Source organism: Mobula birostris, chromosome 6, assembly GCF_030028105.1.
Source record: "Mobula birostris isolate sMobBir1 chromosome 6, sMobBir1.hap1, whole genome shotgun sequence".
Lineage (NCBI taxonomy): Eukaryota > Metazoa > Chordata > Chondrichthyes > Myliobatiformes > Myliobatidae > Mobula > Mobula birostris.
In genome coordinates this window covers 82545976-82559887 of record NC_092375.1, presented here as the reverse complement: position 1 = coordinate 82559887, position 13912 = coordinate 82545976, and the positions used below count along the sequence as shown (strand labels likewise).

General features: G+C 43.7%; 1 protein-coding gene across 5 annotated transcripts in view; it reads right to left on the bottom strand.

Annotated features, from left to right (window-relative positions):
• The window catches only part of LOC140199144 (E3 ubiquitin-protein ligase Midline-1), a 406538-nt gene that overhangs the window by 20739 nt on the left and 371887 nt on the right, over positions 1-13912 (bottom strand). For 3 of the 5 annotated variants that reach the window (XM_072260743.1, XM_072260742.1, XM_072260741.1), the window contains exons 6-8: positions 10272-10399; positions 5048-5191; positions 3805-3966 (exon numbers count right to left, since the gene is read on the bottom strand). In XM_072260743.1, the coding sequence (XP_072116844.1) occupies positions 3805-3966; positions 5048-5191; positions 10272-10399 (434 nt within the window). The remainder of the gene's footprint in view (positions 1-3804; positions 3967-5047; positions 5192-10271; positions 10400-13912) is intronic. The other 2 variants (XM_072260744.1, XM_072260746.1) reach the window with 2 other exon arrangements.

The following is a 13912-nucleotide window of genomic DNA, read 5'->3' as shown; positions in this document are numbered from 1 at the left end:
AGTCACTTAGATCACATTTCTTCCCCATTGAGGTTTGGTCTGAACAGCAACTGAACCCCTAGACTGTGTGTCATCCATTTTATCTCCCTTAGCTTCACCTTCATCCTCTTTTCAGTGGCTTCCTCCAAAGCCACGGCTGCGTAGCGGTTAGTGCGACGCTAATACAGCTCAGCTCGGAGTTCAATCCCTGTGTCCTCAGTAAGGAGATTGTACATTCTCCCTGTGGAATGTGTGAGTATTCGCTGAGCTCTCCAGTTTCCTTCCACAGTCCAAAGATTGTAAATTGTCCGATGATTAGGTTAGTGTTAAATGGGGCGTTGTTGGTGGTTGCTGAGCATGCAGCTCAAAGGGCCAGTAGGGCCTATTCCGCACCGTATCTCTAAATAATAAATAAATAAATGAGGCAACAACGTCAAAGAGCACATGTGCACCTTAGATCTATGAAGACATCTGTTTCTATTTCTTGGCGTGCCGACAAAACCACCAGTGAAGACATAATGTTCCCCCATATGTTGCACATCACACATCCCTGCTCCTCAGTTATTTCCTCTATGAGGAAATCCTGTACAAGGAGCTACAATATTAACAAATAGAGCCAAACCATTTCAAAGAAAAAGGCTGCAAATTTAAATATTTTAACTCTTAAGGTTTTTGTTAGGTAAGATTGGTTAAAATACCGACCAATTACAATCAAATAGAATGTAATGACAGTCTTAAGGTGCATTGGCAGTTCTTACAGGTATGTCTTCTCCCTAATTACACAGGAGGCCATTTGATCCATTAGGTCTATTGCAGTGATCCCATTTCCCCACCGATCTGCATTTTTCTGGGATGTAGGAGGAAACCGGAACACCCCAGGGAAACCCGTGTGGCCACAGGAAGAATGTGCAAATTCCACATGAACTTTCCTGGGGGCCGGGTTTGAATGCAGATTGCTGGAGCCTGAGACAGCGACACCACCCGCTGCTCCACTGTGTCATGCTTATAGTGCTGAACGATTAACAGTTAAAATTAAATATAAGCAGTTCCTCATATAGATCAAGATTCTGGACGAACTCAACAGGTCGGGCAGCATCCCTGGAGAGAGAAGTAGTTGAACCTTCATCTGATTTGAAACATCCACTCTGTAGCTCTCCCTATGAATACTGCCCAACTTGCTGAGCACGACCATTATTTTCTGTTTTTGTTTTATATTTCCAGAATTTGCCATTGTTGTACTGCAATGGATCAAAATAATGGTTGCTTTGTTATAAAGATCATAGTATGTCATAACAGTGTGCAGAGGAGGACTGTGTGGATGATGGGCCTTTTTTATGTTGGTTATACTATTAAGCAAATCTTTTCTTGTTCTTTTGGGTTGCTATGGTTATAGGACACATGAGGGGTGATTGATAAGTTTGTGGCTTAAAGTAGAAGGAGTCAATTTTACAAAACCTAGCACATTTATTTTTCAACATAGTCCCCTCCTACATGTACACACTTAGTCCAGTGGTCGTGGAGCATACGGATCCCTTCTTTGTACAAGTGGTCCACAGCAGGGGTGATTGATAAGTTCGTGGCCTAAGGTAGAAAGAGATGAGTTATTAACTTCAAACTTTCTGCATTATCACTCAAAGAGTTGAGCTGCACACGCAAGTAACAAAAGTGTCTTGGGACATCCAGGTGGTCCACAGCAGGGGTGATTGATAAACTCCTGGCCTAAGGTAGAAGGAGATGAGTTATACCGCTCGTTACATGCACATGCAGTTCAACTCTTTGAGTGAAAATGCGTAAAGTTTGAAGTTTCTCCTCATCTCCTTCTACCTTAGGCCATGAACCTATCAATCACCCCTGCTGTGGTCCACTTCTGGAGGTCCAAGACGCCGACTTCTACAAAGAATTGATCCGTATGCTCCACGATCGCTGAACTAAGTGTGTAAATGTAGGAAAAATAAATGTGCTAGGTTTTCTAAAATTGACTCCTTCTACCTTAGGCCACGAACTTATCAATCACTCTTTCGTACATACTGGATACAAACTGTGTGAAGTCATGGATTCTTTAAACAAGCACGTCAATCTCCAGTGAACGCATTGACCATTTGTTGAGCATTGCAGCTGAAGGTTCAGTTGAAGCACGCTGTGCCATTATTTCTTTGCTAGACTGGTGGCCAGCTGAATTCAGGACAAACAGAAGCCCAGGTAAGGTGGATTCAGTGTTAGGGGTGGAATTTCATCCTCTTGCTGATTAAAATACTGCTCCTACCCATGAATCAGGCATTGCCTACTACTGATGGCACAGGAGGGACTGTGGTGCTACGATCTGGAAGAACTTAGCGGGTCAAGCAACATCTGTAAAGGTGAAGGGAGGATAGTCAATGTTTCAGGTCGAGACCCTGTGTTAGGACAGAGACTGTAGATGGAAAATAATCGGAGTTAGGCCCATCTTCTCTCTACACTCTCAGTCCTGATGCAGGATTTCAACCTGAAACACCCAATTACCCCTTTGCCCCGACAGATGTTTTTCGCCCTACAGAGTTCCTACAGCAGTTTTTTTTTCTGCTCCAGGTTTCTGCTGGAAATGAATGACAGCTCAACTTTCCAATTGAAAAGTTGACAAAGAACGTAGAAGGTAGAACAGTACAACACAGAAAGAAAAACCCTTCAAGCTTTTAACGTCCACGATGCCCTTGCTCCTAATTGTTCAGACATAGGAACAGGCAGGGGATAGGGAGATGTGGACCTGCACGCACTCACATGTCTGCCCAGATGCCTCTTCAATGATGCCATCATACCTGATTCCATCACTTCCCTTGGCAGCATATCCCAGCCACCCACCACACTCTGTGTAACAAAACTTGCCTCATAGATCCCTGTTTAACCTTCTCCTCTCACCTTAAAGCTTTGCCCCCTAATATTTGATATTTCCACCCTGGGGGAGAAAGAAAGGCTGTTTATTCTATCTTTGCCTCTCATTATTTTAAACACTCCATTTGGGAATGTACACATTCTAATCAGGTTTTTGTATCTTTTTATCAGGGATGAGAAGTAACAATCTGAATGCAGTTCCCAAGGTGCTGGGACAGGATGTTGAACTCATCCCTCACCCAAGTCCCATTTCAGATTTAAAGAAAACAGTTCAAGCTTGAGTTAATTCCATTTGTAGATCTGTTCGTCCTCCTTCCGTCACTCCACACGTACTCATTTCGCCATGAACATGTGGTGACTTCATCAGCTTTCAGCAGAAGAACGGATCAAATTTCAGGCTTCACATTGCTGACACAGGGGTTACAGCTTGGGGAATGGAGGTTTCTTGTATCGCGGAAATGCAGACATAATGCAAGTGTTCCCAGCAAATTGAAGTGCAAGAGTAACATCCCGAGTGAATTCTGTCACTGTAAAACTTTCAAAGGCAAACTCAACTCATTGATTTCAACAGCAACTATAGTGTTCTATGTTGCACAGTACATACATCCCTACAGCTCCAACAATCTTGTTTTTTCTCTCTCCCTCTCCTCTCTGCTCATTTATCTTCAGCTTGCATCTCCTCAAGACTGTGATTAATAAGCCTTCAACTCTATGTCATGCTTGTAGTGCTGAAGGATTAACAGCACTTTGGCAGCACTATTACTGCCTGGATCATGCATTTTCCCTCAGTCCCCACCCTCTCATACAATTTGGTTCTCATCACTCCCCCACCCCTCTCCCCACTTCTCTACAACTTAAAACATGCCTGATTTCAGATGAACAGAAAAAGGTTTACCCCATTTCTCTCTCCACAGCTGCTGCCTGACCTGTTGAGCGCGTGCTCTCTTTCTCATAACTTACTGTTTGTCTTTAGTCTGGAGGGTTCACTGTTTTGGCTGCCAGCTTGGTTAATGGCCTTGACCACGAAGATGTACTTGGTGCCACTCTGTAGACCGTGCACTGTGTAATGGTTCTGCTTGATGTTTGGAACAATCATCCAGCTGTCTGCCGAGCTGCACAAACCTGCACCAGAACCCATAGGAGATCTGTATGAGTCTTGTGCATTTGTATCAAAGACAACTTTAATGAACTGCACAGATAGAATAAACACAATGTGGCTCAAGAGATGGTAAACAGGAATTTAGTAATTGCTAAAGAGCAAAGCTGACTCAAAATCATTCCATCTGTGAGCCTGAGAAAACTCGGATTCTCAAGCAGCACTGTGGGATTATTAGGATCGATTGGGTGCTTGCATGGCTCAGCAGGAACCGCTCCCAAGTGCAAGTCCAAGATTTGAGTTCTCCTCCTTCAGAGTTGATAATTGAGTGACATGCGGTTGAAAATGTTGTCATTCATTCGAGGCATTAAATCACCAAGACTAACATAAACAATGCTATGGTAACAGGGGAACTTGGCTCATCGACTGTGGAATATTTAACACCCATCCAATGCAAATATAAATAAAATGGCAATAAATGATGAGAACATGGGATGACAAGATAAAGAGTCCTTAAAGTGAGATCATTGTTTGTGGTGCTAGTGAGTGTGGTTATCCCCTTTTATTCAAGAGCCTGATGGTTGAGGGCTAGTAACTGGTTAAGCCCCCTACTGATTTTTCTCCAGAGGCTGTTTGCATCATTGTCCAGCAAGATTCATTTTTGATTCAGAAAGACCCCAGGGCAATTTGGGAGGATGGGGACCCACTGGGGGAAGAGGGAAGCCATTGGGCCCATCAGGTCATGCTGGCTCCCAGAAGAGCAATCCCATTAGTCCCATTCCCTCTCTCCTTAATCCCCTGTGGCTCTGCAATTCACTCTCTCTCACACCTTCCCACAGTTTCCCACTTACATTTGGAGCAACTTATCCGTGGCCAATTAACCTGCCATCTTGTCTCTTGGATGTGACAAGAGACTTACATGATCACCAGGTAAACGTGCAAAGTCCAAATGGACAACTCCAGGGGCCAGAGTCGAACCCAGAACCCGGAAGCTATGAAGCAGTAGAACTAATCATCATGCCACCCTTGCAGGACATAAATACGACCGCATTTCTCCCGTACTCTGGAATAATAAAATACTAACACCAACAGCAACTGTGGACTTACTAACTACATTGGCAAGTCCAGTGAAAATGGTGTACTGCAGTTCATAGGAGACCACACTGAATTCATCATCGGAGGTCCAGTGAACCGTGATGGTGTCATGCGATGCGGTGCACAGCTCCTCTCGGATTGCCGGTGGATTTGGCGCTGCAAAGGCAAAATTAGCTAAGTGCTTCATTATTCATTTGGCTGCTGAAATATCTGTTACCATCCACCCAACCCTCAGTCCTAGCGATCACTCAGAGTATAAATTGCTGTCAGCAGTAATTAAATGTGCAAACAGGAATAATTCAGGATAAACTTACTCTAAAATTCCCTGAAAATAGTGGCTGAACTGAACATGCCACGGCATCACTTAATATATTGTTGCACGTGGAATGCAGCTGTCGTTTGAATTTTGCAACTGATGATTTGCTGTTTAATGTGCACCCTTGCATTCAGTCTCAGACATTAACCATGTGGGTCATCAAGGCACGAGGTGAAGTGCATTCGAATGTGAAACGCTGAGACTGGCTCCAAGTATGCAGATTGTGAAGCCAATAAGCCTACATGATAATTTGTGAAATTTTTCAAGGTAACCAATGCAGAAAATCCTATGTGTACAAACATGGAGAATCCAATATTTAGCAGCACTAAGGACATCCTTATCTCCAACTGTGCTATTTAAAGGGGCCCTACTTAAACAGTTTGTTTCCATTGCGAAAACAAAACCTGGGGAAAATGTTATCCCTCCATTTGAATGGTCTCTCTCTTGTCTCTCTCTCTCTGCCTCTGTCACTCAATTCTCTCAGAGTCCAGGGTCTTGGACAAGGTTTAATCGATACAGTTTGTGGATTGGACTCTGTGATTCACTTTATGATGTGTTTCTGGTTGCTTCTTTCTTGCTGCTATTTTGTGAGATCTTCATCGGGGCGGACTGGCGCTGAGGCCTGAGGTTAGCAACCGATACAGAGCTAGATTGAACTGAACTGAATCTGCCTGGACTGGTTCGATGATTTGTGGATTGGTGTTTTATATTGTGTTTTTTGTTGTTTGCGCGATTTGTTTTTCCTTGCACCTTGGTGGCTTTCATGTTCCTCTTTGAACGGTTTTTCTTCCTTTGTTTCGTGGCTGTCTGTGGGAAGATGGATCTCAAGGTTGCATACATACCATGACAAAAAATGTACTTTGACACTTGAACCTTTGAAATCATCTTCCCAGAAGGTGAGCCATATTAAATACCCTGTATTGTCAAACAACTGGCCTTGTGCATACTCGTGGTACTTTTCTTCAGTGCGACTATCACTGTCCTCATAGCTTCGTAGTATGCTCACTGATGTAAAGTCAGTGTCATCTGAACGAAATGGACCTTGGGCAACCGTGGATGTGGAAGGCTTTGTTTAGGACTCAGCATGAGCACTGATGGCTGACAGGGAAGGGCTTGACGGCTGGTACGAAGATTTCACATACACTGTCATCCTGACAGTGAATAGCAGAATCATCCTCCATGGGGTCACAGCCAAACCCCTAGCAGGGCACATCAGCAATACTAGAGGACAGGTTGTTAAAACCCGGTTAGCTCCTATGCACAACGCAATTTGCAGCCATTCAGCCAACTGAATGTCTTTGCATGAATATCACCTGACCTTCCACTGCATTTTGGATGGCTGCTGACGTTATTTTGATGAACATCGTTCATCAGACACTAACTGATGAAGGGATCTGTTAGTGTGCGATGGTTTACATTGTGGTGAGCACAGTCTCCAAGCCCTGTGTAAAGTCCTGGGCAAGGCTGCGGCCCAGCTCCTGAACAGCAGCCTTGACCACCTGAAAAGAGAAACGGTTGAGGGCGGGAGACAGAAGAGAAAAGGCACTTGCTTACACCAGAAGGAGCTTATGAATGAGACTAGTCTAGTGGAAGTGAGCAAGACTAGGCAGGCAGGCATCCTGTCATTTTCACAGGTCCCCTTCCTTCCAGCCACTGATTCTGTAATCTCATGTAAAGCACATGAAATCTTACTCCTTCACTGGAGTAAGGCCATGCTGGCACTCTGCTGATTCCCCACTGGCTCTCCCAGTCACCGGAGAGAGGAATCTGACAGGCAGTGTCATGTGAAGGATGTGATTGGCCCGGGTCACAACTGAGTAGTCAGGAGTGTGTTTGCACTATGGGATAGGAGTGGTGATGGGTGTGTGAATGAGTACTGAACATTTGCAACGAGTCTGGATTGACAGAGTTTATCAGAGAGTGACTGATGGGATTGATTGCCTTGTACTGTGTTTGGGACTAATGACTTGCTGAGATTGGCCGACGTTGCCATATATGACAGCACTGGTGTCATTTGGTTGGGTCCTCGGGTGTTTGACCCTGACACTGATCTCCTGACACTGACTTTGCCCTGTGTGTTGGGAGAGCCTTCTGAGGATACAGGATATCTCCTGACTCCCCCTCCCTCGCTACAGACTGCCATACCTCTTCTCTCCCAGCTGTGTCACCTATTCTCCAATAGTTCACCACCACCTTCACAACATTGCTGAAGGCACAGTGGGCCTGCCTGCCCTCTTCATGGTGCAAACTACCCTGGAAGCAAGACTGACTTTCCAAAGATAGTGGCTGATCCACTCATTTCTCATTACCTACGGAACTCTATAATTGAGGCCAGAATGGCTGTGAGAGGCTGTGCAGCCTATGGGCTCTGAGTGCAGCCTCAGTGAGGCCTTTTCTGCTTTGCTACTTATGACTAGTGGGATTCCACAGGGATCGGTGTTGAAAACGCTTCTTTTCATTTTATATGTCAATGAGTTGGTTGACAGAATTGACGGAGTTATAGCCAAGTTTGTGGATGATATGAAGACAGGGGTGGAGGAGCAGGTAGTGCTGAGGAAACAGGTGGTCTGCAGAAGGAGTTAAACAGATTAGGAGAATGGGCAAAGAAATGACAGATGGAATACAGTGTCAAGAAGGGTATGGCCATGCGCTTCGGTAGAAGGAATAAAGGCATAGACTATTTTCTAAACAGGGAGAAATTCAGAAATCAAAGTTGTAAATAGTCTTTGGGGTCCTCGTTCAGGACTCTCTAAAGGTTAATGCAGGTTGCAGGCTTAAGGAAGGCAAATTCAATGTTAGCATTCATTTTGAGAGGACTAGAATATAAAAGCAAGGATGCAGCGCTGAGGTTTTGTAAGACATTGGTCAGACCACACTTGGAATATTATGAGCAGTTTTTGGGCATCTTATCTCAGAAAGGATGTTCTGGCATTGCAGAAGGTCCAGAGGAAGTCATGAGACTGATCTGAGAATGGAAGGATTAACATATAAGGAGCGTTTGGTGGCTCTGGGCCCTTACTACTGGAGTTTAGAAGAATTATGGGGATACTTCTTTGAACTGTATCAAATATTGGAAGGTCTTGATATAGTGGATGTGGAGAGGATGTTTCCTATTGCTGGGGTGGGGTGGGGTGGAGTGATCTCGGACCAGAGAGCATGGACTCAGAATTCGTTGTCACAAATGACAGTAGAGGCCAAGTCATTGGTTATATTTAAAGCAGAGGTTGATAGGTTTTCAGTAAAGGCATCAAAGGTTACAAGCAGAAGGCAGGAGAACAGGGTTGAGAGGGATAATAAATCAGTCATGATGGAATGGCAGACCAGACTCAATGGGCTGAATGGCTGAATTCTGATCCTATGTACTATATATCATGTAGACATCCTGTCAGACTATCCCAGACTATGAATCACAGAACTCTTTTCACAGAGTTAGGTGCCAGATCAGAGGATGACCTCAGAAGGTTCAAAGAACTCTATTTCCCTGAGTTTCTCAGATGTTTCATATATATATCTCTCTCTCAGCTTGAACTAGCGCTTGCCAGTCTTGGAAATGGGTCTCCTACTGGCATGGTAAGGAAAGTGTAGTGAAGGACAAGGGAAGCAAGTACATAGAAACAGCAGCACTTTCCAGTGCCCTCCCAAGTCGCCCCCACTAACAGGCACATCACTTTCTGTAACGGCTGGAGCGAGGTACCCAGCGGCACTGTGGAAGTACCTTCACTACACAGATTCTGGTTCTCTGCTTACTAATGTATTTTCTTTTCTTTTCAAGATCTGGACACTCCTTGCAAGGCCAATGTCAATTGCGCACCTTAAATTGCCTTTGAGCCACTGCCTGAACAATGATGTATTTCAAAGGCAGCAAGGTGTGTGACTTGGTGGGGTCCTTCAGGTGCTGCGTTTACCAGCTGCCCTTGTCCTTCTTGGTGCTGGAGATGCAGTAAGTTTCTCATGTTTGGTCCTGAATAATGGCAAAGTAAAATACGGTAGTAATGAATGGAAACTGAATGATATGGCCTGATCACTCTATCCACATGATCCCAGCACTGCTTCCAGTGATGGTTAGGATTGACTGAGACTCATGACTCATGGGAAAGTCTGAGATCTTTTTGAGGGCTTTAAGCTGGATGAATGGAGTTATACTGAGCTAAATCTAGTTGTGGACAGCTTAAATCTAAATCTAGTTGTGGACAGCTTAAATCTAAATACAAATCACCTCAAGATTTTTACCAGCTCAACAAGATGCTTAATGTTCCTACCGGGGACATGTAAGATAGGTTACCATACAGTCCCAGCCTAACAACTGCCACAGACTGCTGTGGAGGCCAAGCCATTGGGTATATTTACAGTGAAGCTGATAGATCAGTCAGGGTGCCAAAGGTTACGGGGACAAGGCAGGAAAATGGAGTTGCGAGAGGTACTAATCCAGTCATGATGGAATGGCAGAGAAGACTCGATGGGCTGAATGGCCTAATTCTGCTCTTAGGTCTTGTGATATATCATCAAAAACGATAGTGCAATAGTCCAATTTCATGGATGGCACTGATATGTTCATTCCATAACATCAAGGATCTGGAGGTGTTCCTCCAAAAGACAACAAATTGAAGGTATTTCATGTATCTCTCTTCCTAAAGACATGGGAAGGTGATCAGTATCTACGAAGCAGCTATGAACGAGAATTACTGTTAGTAAAAAGTGTCCTGGAGACCAGGTTATCATAATCAATGAAATAAGCAGCAGTGTAATTTCCTAATTTGGTTTAACCCTCAACCGACTGTGGGTGAGGAAACTTGGAAAGGATACATTTCACTTGTTGCAAGCACAATTTCCGTCAATGGGAAAAGAAGAATGGATAGAGCACTTCTAAACTGAATTCCAGAGGATGAGAATCACTGCTACGAGACCAAAATCCTCCCTTACCTGTGAGGTAATCAAGGTTTTCCAGCATCTTCTTCTCCCTGGAGAAGTCCAATGCAAATGTGTCAAAAGTATCAGTAAGGTTTATTTCCGGAATGAGCACTTGGGAAGATGCTGTGGCCATGGAGACTCTGCACAGCAGAAAAAAAAATACTTCCTGTTAATCTGATTTTGTAGCTGATTTTTTCAAAGTTACATTTAAGAAAATGCTTTTTGTTGAGTGTAATATGTCTGGATAAATTGAGATTAGGCAAATCATTCTTCACTGAGATTAGAGGGTTATTTACTCTTCTGATCCAAAAAAAAAGTCTTCTATTTCTGTAATATCTTGTCTCTCCGTGATTAAAAGCCAATAAAGTTAGAATGAGAGGGTAAAGATTTAAAAGGGACCTGAGAGATGAGTTTTTCAAACACAGGGGAGTGTGTATATGAAATTAGCTGCCAGAGGAAGAGATAAAGTTAGTTACAATTACAATATTTACAATATGCTTGTACAGATTCATGGACTAGTAAAAATTAAATGGATATGGGCCAAATGCAGGCAAATAGGATTAGCTCAGGAAGACACCTTGGTTGGCATGAACAAGTTAGGCTGAAGGACTTGTTTCTGTAACTGTAGGACCCCTGACTCTCAAGTCCTTTTGAAGATTAGTTACCATTATATTGCAAGGAAACTTCAGAAAACTGCTTAATCCATAATCTATGATATTATGAATTCTCATGTGAAGCATTTCTATTGTCTATTTTATATTTTAGTCCAATAGCAGCCTGAAGATTAACAGCTACAAAGAGTTGGAAAAGGTATTAGATGAATAAGATAGCATGTCTTCTGTTCATCCAAAGCAAAGGAAGCATTTGCAGACCTCTGGAAAGTGGGATTAATCTGGTAGCCGAATGTATCCTTTTGCTATCAATAAATGCTAAGAGTTCACACTTGAAGATTCACGATTATTTATTGTCAGTGCATGAGTTTAAAGGAGAACAAAATAATTGTTACTCTGGATCCGATGCAGCATTAAAAAATACACAATAAGCATAAAAATGATAAATATAAATGTAAAAGCAATCCTATAAGCACAATACACAAGTAACTACAGAGTGTGGCCGTGTATACATAAGATTAACTTATATACATATACACAGAGGTATAGGTGTGAGATCTGTTATTTCCAGAGAGATTAATTTGAAGTGTTGTTGAAGTTTCATGCTGAACAGAATCAAACAAATTCCCCTTCAGGGTTATTCTGCATGCACCATCCTTTGAAGCGTTTTCCACCAGGCTACTGTACAATCTGCTGCAGCAGCCCAAGTGATAGACATTATTGAGTCGGAAGCAGAGTCAGGCAATTTGTAGTAAATCTGACCTGACATTAATTTGTGGCTCCTTTGTGTCTCCAGGCCTCTTCACATAATTATGCAGAGTTATAACTTGCTAAAATTAAACCCAGAGCTCCTAATTCTCTGTGACACATCACTCTCCTGAAAGCTCACCGAAGGCACACATCTTCACACTTTTATACACGGAACAAAGAGAGAGCAGGTTCAGCAGTTCATCGGGAAAGCTGTGGGGCTTCTTCCTCCTCACTCAGTGTGCTCATTTCCATGCTCACATTTATTGCTCAGACCTAATTGGCCCTAGAACTTTCTTTCTTTGATGACCTTGCAGGTAGCAGCAGGTGCATGGCTGGCATGACCGATAAATGGAAGTCAATGACTTCAGCTCAGTCTGCTGAACCTCCTCAACAATCGAGCAAGCGTTCCAAGACTTCCTAAGACTGAGAAAGCACCTATATAATTGCATAACTCCATTCTTCATAATTTTTTTCATTTAATTTGCAATTAATCTACAATATGAGATGTGGGTACTGTGGCAAAGGACACATAAATTCCACACTGCAAGTAAAGCAGCATTGTTCAAAGCAAAGGGGAAGACGTAATGCTCGAGTTATAGACATTCCCTGCTCCGGTCCTTTCTGCTCTTAGTTCAGGACACCTCATTTCGGGATAGGTAATCCATCCTGAAGATAAAGCCACACAGAGTATCTATAAAGTTAATATATTTTTGCTATTAGTTCATTGAATGTGGATGTTGCTGCCATTTATTGTACATCCAAAGTTACTGATTGACTTATTGCTTAGTTACTTAATGACCTGCAATGAAAGCTGAAAAGGGCCGCTCGGAAGAAACCACCCGAGTGGGTTGGAGTCACACATCGGCCTGGCCAGCTAAAGGCAGCAGACTTTCTTCTCTGTAGGATATTAGTGAACCTGCTGCACTTTCACAGTCTGGTAGCTTGATGATCACATCACAAACAAGAGGAAATCTGCAGATGCTGGAAATCCCAGCAACACGCACAAAATGCTGGAGGAACTCAGCAGGTCAGGAAAGAGTATTGTTGGCGTTTTGGGCCGAGACCCTTTGGCAGGCCTGGCGAAAAAAAGCTGAGGGGTAGATTTAAAAGGTGTTGGTGGGGGTGGGGGGGGAGAGAGAAACACAAGATGATAGGTGAAACCTGGAGTGGGAGGGACGAAGTAAAAAACTTGGAAGTTGATTGGTGAAAGAGACAGAAGACCATGAAAGAAAGAAAAGGGGGGAGGAGCACCAGAGGGAGGCGATGGGCAGGCAAGGAGATAAGGTGAGAGAGGGAAAAGGAGATGCTGAAGGGGGGGGGGGGGCACCATTACCAGAAGTTTGAGAAATCGATATTCATGCCATCAGGTTGGAGGCTACCAAACGGAATGTAAGGTGTTGTTCCTCCAATCTAAGTGTGGCCACATCACGGCAGTGGAGGAGGCTATGGAATTGCATTTGTGCCAACTTTTTAATTCCAGAGTACTTAATTTACGTTCCTAGCTTCCCCAGTGGGATTTGAACTCATGACTCTGGATCAGAAGTCCCCCTATCTAAGTCAACCGCTGTGCTGCTCTGTTATGTGCAGCAGCTTTCATATACTACAGCATTTCAACCCCCCCCACTCACTTTCTCGTTATTTCCCAAGTCTGCACCAACCTCTCTAGCACTGTCTGAGCTCAGCACTAAACTCAACAGTAACTCCACAGTTAGATGTCACCAAAGCCATGAGGCAGCTCCTAAAAAAGCACCAACAGGTACTGGTGGAACAGGAGTGGCTGGTCAACCTCCCCCTTTAAACCACAGCAGCTGCCATCCTCACACACACATCAGCTCAGGGAGTGTGTTCAACTCAACAGTAAGAAGTTTAATTAGGAAGTTAATGTCTGGATTAATGCTTACACATCTGTTAATGCTGATGCAATGTCACTGCGCAGCAGGTCAAGACTGCACAGCTGAAAGCATACACAAGAGATTGCAGATGAGGTGATCTGGGAGCTAAAGCAAATGACTAAATTTTCCCTGTTTTGAACACAGAAGAGAGAACTGGAGAAGGCTATTCAGTCCTTCGTCTCTGCTCTACCATTCACTGTGTTCACGGTAGATCATCCACTTAGTACCCTGTTCCTACCTTCTCACCAAATCCCTTGATCTGTTTAGAACTAAAGTTTGCATCTACCTCCTCCTGGAACATGTTCAATGACTTGGTCTTTTCCACCATCTGTCTTTCACTCTCCACGGGGTGAAGGAGCTTCTCACGATCTCCATTCTAAAATAGATACCCTGTGGCCTG